The 10,169-nt window shown below is 57.1% G+C and overlaps 1 protein-coding gene across 1 annotated transcript; it reads left to right on the top strand.

The window, feature by feature from the left end:
- Window positions 1–3,121: 3,121 nt before the first annotated feature.
- On the top strand, window positions 3,122–9,819 carry LOC309576239 (type III endosome membrane protein TEMP; the record flags this gene model as incomplete). Its single annotated transcript, XM_082287395.1, has 5 exons — window positions 3,122–3,211; window positions 5,112–5,619; window positions 6,240–6,386; window positions 6,849–7,187; window positions 9,371–9,819. 5 exons carry the CDS (start codon window positions 3,122–3,124, stop codon window positions 9,817–9,819), a joined length of 1,533 nt encoding a protein of 510 aa, XP_082143521.1.
- Between the last annotated feature and the right edge of the window lie 350 nt (window positions 9,820–10,169).

Below are 10,169 nucleotides of genomic sequence, written 5' to 3'. Positions count from 1 at the left end.
GGGAAGGGCTCTCTGGAGCAGGGAAAGGAAAGGGGCCAAGGGGCCGTGGCTGGCGGCGGCGGCGGAGCCAAATCCTGTTTCCCATGCGGCGTTTCCTGCTCTCCACCCATTGTTTGGAGACGGCCCTGACTCCAGGAGCCGTCGGGAGCAGCCCTGCACAGGCTGTCCCCCGGGGAGCCGCATGCGGCGAGGCTGAGGCCGTGCACACCTCGCGACACCTCAGCCTCCCGCCGCCACGAGCCGGGGTGCGAGGCATGGCCCACCCAGGCTCCGTGTTGTGCCAGGGCCTGACTCATCCTGCAGTGGCCCATCGTGGGGACACTGTCTGGGTTGAAAGGGGCTGAGTGGGAGCACAAGCAGGGTGGCAACAAGCTGCCCAGCCCACATGAGAGCGTGGCCACTGCCCAGGGAGAAAACCCTCCGTGTTGTGGTAAACGTGTTTGGGGGGAAGTGGAAGCAGGAGAAAGCCTGGCTTTCCCTGAGCACTTTCCCATGCCCAGTGCTGGCCAGGGCACAGCACGGCATGGCCTTGCTACAACCCAGCCCCAGAGGGTCTCACACCCAGCATCCCAGGGAGGCTGTGCCAGCCACCAGTAGGCTCCGCCAGCCACCAGTAGGCTCCAGGCTCTTTGCCTGGCAAACATAAAGTGTTCCCCAGAAAATCATCATAAGCTTCACACACCAAACCTCACACTGCCTCACAAATCAAACTGTTCCCATGTGAAAGCCAGGGCTGCCAGGGAGTGAGTCTCATGTTTTGATGCGTCCTGAGCCCATGCTGTATCCGGCCAAAAATCTAAAGCACACATGGAGAGGAAAGGGAAATCCATTCATCGTTTCCGACTATTTACAGAGTGCTCTGGGGCCACACGGTGCCCATGGCATGCTGAGGGAGGGATGGCAGTGAGCAGAGGCTCCCACAGCACAGCTACCCCATGGCAGGAGGGGTGGAGAGGATCTGAAGAAGGTGGACACCAGGTGCAGCTGCCCCCATTTGCCTGGAAAACGAAGCTGGCTGTAGAGGACAATCAGGCTCAGAACTGTTAATTGCTATCGTGTGCTTACATGTGCAACTTGTTCTGTGCTCCCCTGGCAGCTGTGGGGGAGCACATCACACAGAGCCTGAGTTACAGTGCACCCTGAAATGTCCTCTTTCAGGAGGATCCATTTGGGGACGGGATTATTTACACAGAATTTTTGCAGAATGGGAGTCATATGCACCAGGCCATACCCAGGAGATCTCAGGGATCCATTGAGGAATCTGACCTAACGTGATTTGTCTGCTTGTGTTTTTTCTAGAAGCACCTGGATAAGAGCTGTGCTGTCTATCTGTGCAGATTCCTTTGGCTGGAGGTAGGGTAGGAAACATTTCTGGGGAGTTTTGTGGGGATGCCCAACCAGGACCTTACAGCTCCAGTTAAACCTTATCTGTCTCCAGAGGAGGCACCAGAGAGATAGGTACAGCTGAGCACAGCTGAAGCAGCTCCCCACACTTGCTCTTCTGCAATGTGGAAACCTCCAGCTGACCAATCCACAGGACATTCCAAGCACCTGAATATCTGCTGATTTCATAGGCCTCAGCTTTTTTGCTGAATCACAACAGACTAAAAACAAACAAACAAAGACTGACAAAAATACCACTTTTTGTTATCATTTGCACATTCTAATGCATGGCAGCACATACCAGAAACCATAATGCACAGATACATTTCCTGATAGGAAATGCAAACGCCCTGCAGATCCACCGACAGACTGGGCTGCCTCAGCAACATTTTCTAGCCCTGCTTCTCTGGATGCTTGTTTTGTTTTTCATGCTCAGTGGGTCCTGGGGAGGCCCCGCAAGGCTGGGCTAAGGGCTGCTCCCACCAGGCATAGGAACATCCTGGAAGTGAGGTGGTCGAGCATCCCCAGCCCACCTGGCCAGCTGGGAAGCAGGAGCTGCCTGGCTGCGTTGGCATCCAGCACATGCCCACAGGATGAAGGACAGGCTGCTGGGAAGCCCTTTCCCTGAGGAAAGGGTGGGACGTGCGGCTGTGGAGGAGACCTTTGGCAGCCCGGGGAAGAGGGGCCGCACTGTCCCAGTTGCCGACAGCTCCAAAGTGCTCTTGCTGGCAATCAGCTTCCTGTTGTGGAGCAGGTGTGGGACCAGGGAATGGGGAGCAAGGAAGAGAGCTTGGGGCTCCCTCTTGCTGCAGAGGCAAAGCCAGGAGCAGGTGCAGCCAGCACTTTCCCTGCCTGGCCTGTGGCTCTGCCAGCCTTGCCCACTCACCCGCCCCATCACCCGTGGGCACAGGAGCAGGTCTGGTGTGCCAAAAACAACCACGAGATGTTGCTTTGACATGATTTCTCAGACTTCACTGACTCCATGGCAGAGCTGGCAGGGAGCACTGCTGATAAGTGGCAGGTCTGCATGGGGGGTGCCGAAGGTGGTGGGGTACCCACATCCTCAGGCGCCTTCACAGACAGGTGCTGCTCGCTGAGCTGCTGCTGCTGGGCCCAGAGACCTGCCAGTTTGCTGCCTGCTTTAAACACCTTTCTGCTGGAATCCCAGCAAGACTTCTATTTTCCTGTAGGACACTTTCCTGCTGCCTCAGCCCCAGTCTCCCTGGCCGGGGCTGGCTGTGTACCCCTGCCCCAGGTCCGTGGACCAACACCTGGACCAGGCTCAGGCTGCTCTCCTCCAACGCGGCGTCTCAGGGCAGATGCCACGGGTGCCCCCTCCTCCTCCTCCTCTGGAGGCCCCCAGCACCTCCCAGTGTCCTGCTGCCACTGCGGCAGCCCCCAGGGCACCCCACAGTGCGGCAGGCAGATGCTGGCTGTCCCCTGGTCACCGAGCACGGGCGGCCACACGGATGGGAGGTGATGGGGCGCGGCTGTTAATGTGTAACTGGCACCGCCACCTTTCACCGGCCCGGGAGGAGCGGGGCCGGGGCGCCAGCGGGGCCGGGGCGGCGGCCAGGCTGGATCCCGGGCGCTGCCGTCTGCGGGGCCGGCGTGTGGGGACTCGGTGGAGGCCCCGAGCCGTGCGGCCGCGGCCACACCTCGCCCAGCACGGCCGGCTCTGCCGGCTTCCCAGCTTTCCCGAGACTTGTTTTTCTGGCCGCAAGTTTCCTGGAGCCAAATGGCTCCTACCTGCCGGCTCTGCTGGGTCTGCAGCCTCCTCTGCGTCTGGTCAGCGGTGATGGGACACCCCTGCAGCCTGGACCGCGAGGTAGGGGGACCGTGGGGGCTGCGGTGTGGTCAGCAGCTGGGGGTGGGCAGGGGCCCCCGCTCCTGGTCCTGCCAGCACAGCTGGGGTGCCCATGGGGCAGCAGGGCCTGGCAGGCAGCTCCTGCTCTGCACGGCTTAAGAGAAGATGAGCGATGAAAACCCATGGGAGCTAGTGGAGTTAGCTGGGAGATGTGCTGTGCCAGTGGCCAACACCACAGGGGCGGTTCACCCATGTCCAAAGCCTGGCTGTCCTGCTCCCAGCCCTGCAGCACCCCTGCTCACAGCCTTGGGCTGCACATGTCATCTTGTCCAGCCTGTTCACCAGAGCATGGCCTGGCAAGGCATTGTCTGATCCATGGCATTTCTGACTCGGGGGAGGGGGGGTCTCTTGGCTGCAGCCGTAACACAGCTCCCTGTAAGAGGTGCATGGCAAGCAGCCATGAGATACATCCCTGAGGGCTCCCAGCCCCTCACTCCCTTCCCCAGTGCATGGTGATGCAGTGACTGGAGCCAGGGTGATGGCAAGGATGGGGCCAGGGAGCAGGAAATACAACTAACCCACTGGGACAAGCACTGCAGCCAGCAGCTTGGCTGCATCAGGCAGGAGCTGAGAGAATGAAGGAAAAGTGGCTGTCATGGGCCACTGACCTTTCCACTGACCTCTCAGTTATTCCACCCAAAGGTTTGCAGTGTTTTCCAAAGCCTCCCTGAGCCCAGCTGTGTTTGAGCTGGAGACAAGACCCATGTGGTACCCCTGTGGCTTGGCTCCATTATAACCCAGTCCTCATCATCCCAGGTTTTTAAGGGCATATCTGTTCCTCTACCAAGCAGGAACAGTAGGGTCTGATAGGAGATTTAGGTGGACAGGAGGATGAAAGGAGAGGTGAAAGAAATGGAAAGCCCAGCTAGCTGGAATGTAGCCAGACACAGAAACCCAGGAGTATGGACCACAGTAAACTTACAGCACAGCATCTCTGCTTGCAGGATCCAAACACCGCACTAAGCTGCTTGCCCAACCAAATTTAAATTGCTGACCTGCTCTCTGGCAGCTTCAGCTTGGATGTTTGACCCCCTCCCAGTTAAAGCCCAGGCAGGAGCAACCCGTGCTGGGGACTGCTCCCCAAAACTAGCTGAGTTGGGGCACCCTGTTTGACTGGTAAAACAAACAAAAAAAATCCATCCATTTGGGTTGACTGATCCTTCCATCCTTCACTGCTGGTCTTTTGGGATAGTGAACTGTCCTTGGTCTGTTTTGTTTCCTAGTACTGGTACAGCCAGCCAGCAGTAAGACACAGCTACTGACTGTGTATCCTCAGGAACGTGGGGCAGATGGAAGCAGGGGTGCACTGTCCTGCACAGGGCTCAGGGAGCTGCTCCTGACACGGGTGCCTGGTACAGGTGCCTATAGCTCTGCAGCCCAGTCAGCTTCCTGCCTGCCCTTGCATCAGGCAGGGCTCACCTGCTTCCCTGCTCCAGTTGGGAGGATGCCCCTGTGTCACACAAGAGCTCCCAGGGGGCTGGAGGTGTGGATCCGGGGGAGGAAAAGGAAGGCCCTCTGCACACTGACCCCATATGACAACTGCCCTGTAAGGAAGGATGGGGGGTGACAACCTGCTGCCTTCACACCCACCTCATCCGTTTGGGTTTTTCCCCCGACCCTGCATGCTCCTCCTTTACTGTTCCAGTGAACTGCTCTCAGTCCTGGGCTGTCCTGCTCATCTTTCCCTGTTTATCCAGGCCTACACCAATCTGGCAGCTCATGTGTTTTCTAAACTTGTGTGTGTCTTTGCTTTTCTTAAACTCTTCAAGGGTAATTAAAACATTTGAACCCTTGGGGAGTCTCTCTCTAGAGATGCTCCCCATCATGGATAGCCCATCTCAGACAGTAGCTCTTTTCCCAGGGATGGGCCAACTGCAGTGGGAAGAGCCTTCAGCATGCTCCAAGTTCCCTTCCAAGAAACATCACCAGTTTGGATCTCTCCTTCAACTCCTTGGTCATGCCCCATCACAGGACTCTCTTGAAGCATTTCCCTTCCCTGCACTCTCTCAACCTCTCCAGCAATGCGAAGCTCACGCTGAGCCCAGCAGTCTTCTCCAACCTCGGGGCTCTGCGTCTGCTGGACCTGAGCAGCTGTGGCATCACCTACATCCACATGGACACTTTCAAGGGCCTGGGAAACTTGCACACACTGCTTCTAAGAAACAACAGCTTGCAAGAGCTCGATGTCCCTTTCCTTTTGCCACTGAAGGCTCTTATCCACCTGGACCTGCAGCACAACGCGCTGGTCTCTGTGGACACTTGGAGCCTGCAGCTGATGGAGACAGTCCCACAGGTCTGTCTGGAAGGGAACCCCTGGGTCTGCAACTGCAGCGCGCACCCTCTGCAGCAATGGCTGCAGCGCAGGCGAGGTGAGCGGAGGGGATGGAGGTGTCGGGCAGGGGCAACCCCGAGTCCGCTTGCTCCCGCCCCAGGGCAAGCTCTGGGATGGCTCTCCAGGGACCTGTCCTACCCTGTTGAGGGACAGCAAACCAAAATGTGATGTGTCTGTTCCTTGCTTGCAGTTCCACAGATACACCAAGGATTTCTAAGAATGTCAGCAGGATAATTTAGCCACTCTTCTGGGCAATGGGCTGCATGTACACTTTGGCCTCTAAATCCATCTTTATGTGTCTTTGTGGAGTAACCACATTTTCACTGCTGAGGGCTTGGCAGCTCCTTCTCTGGAGCCAGGTCAGGCTCCAACCATCTGAGCTCAGCTCCCAGTAAGAGCAGTGAGGTTTCTATAGGTATCCATGAATTTGTCCATATCCAGTTAAAAGGAGCCTGCCAATCGGAGTCATACATGGTTCCTTGGTCAGGGAATTTTCCCTTTGGTTGTTCCTACAATATGCTGAGGGCCAATGAGTCTGTAAGGCAGAGCCAGTCTTGCAACGCATCCCATCAATCCAGGAGGAAGTGGGGATCATCCCTAAACTGGAGAGGGGATGGGTGCAGACTCCCATCCCACCTTAGCGCATTTGTCTCCCAGCTGTGCAGGTGACCTGCGTGTCGCCCCCGGGGCTGAGGGGCCAGGAGATCACAGCTCTGGATTCTCGGGACCTGGGCTGCCAGATTAAGCATCGGTTTGCTCGTGGGCTCAGCACGGCACAGCAGATCACAGTGACCGAGAACAATAGTAAGTTGTGCAGATTCAGAGGTGTCCATAAGGTCTAGCACCTTCCTCTCCTCCATCATACTGGACAGGGCCGCAGATGGAGGCTCCCTGCTCTGCCCCACAGTCCCAGAGGCTCAGGCTGCTGGGCCACACTGGTGCAGTGGCTTGGTGGGAGGGTGGCCGACACCTGGAGGTGTTTGCTGGCTTTGTGATAGGAAAATTAACAGGTGCCATGAAGCCACATGGAGCACAGACTCCACAGTGATGGGCATCAGTGCGGGGCAGCAGTACCAGGGATCTGTCAGGCAGTTTTTCCCCCAGTGTTCACACCCCCTTGGTATCTGGGTCTTGTGAAGAGCATTCATGTTGCTCCTAATGAAAGTGATCCAGTGCTGGCTGCACGCCACAGGCAGGCAGAGGGCTGGAGGATGGGGAGCACTGCAGGTGTCACAAGGCTGACCATGTGCCTTTCCTGTGCCACAGCCACTGCACTGCCTGCCAGGAAGGGGGGAAGGAGCTGGCCATACCTGGTGGGATTCCTAGTGACAGCGATTGGCATCTCCATCCTGATCGCGCTGGCTGCCAAGTGCAAGCTTGTCCACAAGAACTTCGCCAGCTACCGCCACCGGCCACTGCCCAAAATCAGCTCCATTGGAGGCAGCCCCATGGAGGATAGCAACAGCTGGGACAGGGGCTCCTTCGGGAGCCGTTCCATACCTGATGCCACCGACCTGCAAGCTGAGGATGATGATGGCTTCATCGAGGACAACTACATCCAGCCCAGTGAGCAGCTGCCAGCAAAGGAGGAGCGGGAGTTGCATCGTTCTAGCTGAGCTTACAAGAACTCAGCCACCACTGCTGCGGCCTCTTGCTGTGTCCCTAGTTCCACCCCTTTCCCACCTGCCCTTGGCTTTTCGCCCCACATGTTTGGGACAGGAGGAAAGGAGCAGAGAGGAGGGGAGAGAGGGCTGGGCTGGGAATGGTGATGGAGGCTGAAGGCAGCTGGTCCCAGAGTGTCCCAGCATGACACCAGTAGGCTGCACTGTCACAGGGACACCAAAACAGCTGCTGCTTTCCCAGTCTTGCTCGGATGCTGAGGATGAAGTAGGTGGTGCCTATCGCACCCAGGGAGCCCAGTGCAACGGGAAGAGAAGCCTGCCCTGGTGCTGCCTGCGGAGTCTTGGGCACTGGCCCCACTGCCCCATGGCACCAGACCCAGCCCTGCTCAGTCCCTCAATGCATTGTCATTCTGAGGTGTGATTAAAGCATGATTTATCCCTGCCTCTGCCTGCAGTGGTTTGTTGGGACTCTCCCAGTGGCAGTGCTGGGAGGAGACCCCCAGCCCCACAACTGGGGTGTGGCTTTTTTTGCATGTGCTTTCAAGGACCATAAATACATTCCTCTAAGTGTGGCAGTGAGAGGTTATGTCTGTGGCACAACGGGTGCTCTTGTCCAAACAAATATTTCACCTGCTGTGGTGCAGGCAGTCCTTGTGCATCATCAGTGTTTCTGTGCTTGTTTCTCCAGTGCTGAGTCCCACCATAGCCCTTCTTTCATTTCTCTCTTGCCTCTTCAGGAAGACAAGCTAAAAGACACTTACCTTTGCCCTGTCAGCTCTGCAGAGCTGAGCGAACCTGTCAGTGGTGCCAGTTGCAGTGCCAGGCATGTGCGCCGGGGCGAGATGGCCCTCTCCCCCAGCACCCATTACAGAGTCCCACATGCCTCTTTAACTGTGGAGTAGTGTGAATGCGATAATTTTTACATTCCTGTCATCTTTGTGGTACGATGAACAGCACATGAGACACAGGTAACTGCAAGTTATTTCTGCTGGAGTCGGTTCTGCCTTCATAGGTTACGCTGGAGTTAAAAGCAGGAAGCAGCAGTGGCATTCACCTTTAGTAAGTGATTCATAAGGCTGGTACCAACTGGTTGGGAAGATTTCCCAGAGCGCAGCCCAGTCATTACCATCTCTGACAGCTCGGGAGTCTCTTCGTCATGCTCCAGGGCATGAGGTATCAACACAAGACAGCATTTCTCAAAGCTCTGCCACACAGCTAATTCCCCCCCCCCCCCTTCAAATCTCTATTTCACTGCTAACTGCCTTTCTCCACTCACTAAAACATTTACAGTGTATAAAAAAAGTAAATAATGCACATCAGAGGATGTAAACCAAAGGGGACAAATGGGTCAGGCACTGGATGGGTGATACAAGCCAGAGAGCAAATGTGCCACTTGAAGCCATGAGCAGGAGGAAAACCTGCTGGCTTCTTTTGGTGGTCAGACAGCTTTTGCTCTTAAATGCCGTATTTCTAAACTGAGCTTTACGTCTTCAGTTACTGTCTCATTGTTTGCCTTCTGGGCTCATCAGCTACCCATGAAAATACATTATATAGTGTAATTTTTGGAAATTTCTAATATCTTTTGGGTAAGAAATTTAAATCTGAGTGCTGGGAAAATGCATTTCAGTTATCTTTTGGAGGGTATTTTCTGGACTTTTCAACATGCTTTTCAATCACATGAATTCGTGCTAGATGCAGTCTTTGCTTTTTAGTCTTGGGGATGTCTTAAAAGAAATTAAAAATCCAAGTGGGAACGGCCTCAGGCTGGGCCAGGGGAGGGTTAGATTGGATCTCAGGGAAAGTGTCCGGTCCTGGCAGTGGTGGAGTCCCCATCCCTGGAGAGATTTCAAAGCAAAGTGTGGATGTGGCACTTGGAGACATGGGGCAGTGGTGGCCTTGGCAGTGCTGGGGAACGGTTGGACTTGAAAATCTTGAAGCTCTTTCCCAACCTAAACCTTTCCATAGTTCCATGGCAGTGGCTGGGATCGAGCAGAGCACCAGGACACGGAGGTGCTCGGGGCTGTGGCAGGGCAGCATCGGCAGCACAGGGCAGGGCGGGGCAGTGCCAGCAGGGCAAGGCAGAGCAGGCCAGGGCAGAGCAGCACACGGCTGCTGTCGCCTGCGGCCGCTGCGTGCCCGGCCGGGAGCGCGGGCGGTGCCTTTAAGGGGCGGTGGCGGCGGCGGGGCCGGGCGGCCGCGGTCGCCCCCCGGCTCCCGGAACTCGCCCGGCGCCGGCCGTGGTGCGGATCGTGACCGTGCAGACGAAGCCCTACGGCGACCAGAAGCCGGGCAGCATTGGGCTGCGCAAGCGGGTGACGGTGTTCCAGAGCAATGCCAACTACAGCGAGAACTTCATCCAGAGCACGCTGGCCACCGTGCCGCCCGCCGAGCGCCAGGACGCCACGCTCGAGGTGGGGGGCGACGGCCGCTTCTGCATGAAGGAGGCCATCCAGCTCATCGCCCGCATCGCCGCCGCCACCGGGGTGAGCAGCGGGCGCTCCGCGGCTCCGGGATGCCCTCCCCGGCCGCCGGCAGCGGGGCCGCGCAGCGGCGGCGGAAATCGCTGGCGCTCGGCGGGTCCGCGGCGGGGAAGGAACGCGGGCAGGGACAGATGAGCTGACGGGGCTGGCGGGGGACAGCTCGCGGTGCAGGTAGGAAAAGCCCCCCGGGAGCCTCTCGCTGCCTGCGGGAGAGGGTGGATATTGGACAGGGCGGAGGGATGGAAACAAACACGACTTTGCTCTACTTCCTTCTTCTTCCTTCTGGCTATCGCTGGGTTTTCCAGCTAAACCACAAAGCAAGGGCACAGCGTGGAGGCGGTGAGGTGTTGGGAGGGAGCAGCGCTTCCTTCCACAGCACTGGAATGTATCTCACTGCTGGGGGATTCCTCCGTGGGTTCGTCCTGCTCCTGTCACTTGGTAGCCCAAGGGAATCCCAGCAGGGAATGTGATGTTGGTCGGAAGAG

This window comes from Coloeus monedula (genome assembly GCF_965178545.1).
Source record: "Coloeus monedula genome assembly, chromosome: 9".
Taxonomy (NCBI): domain Eukaryota; kingdom Metazoa; phylum Chordata; class Aves; order Passeriformes; family Corvidae; genus Coloeus; species Coloeus monedula.
The sequence above is the reverse complement of the archived record's forward strand: the minus strand, read 5'-3'. Positions and strand labels throughout refer to the sequence as shown.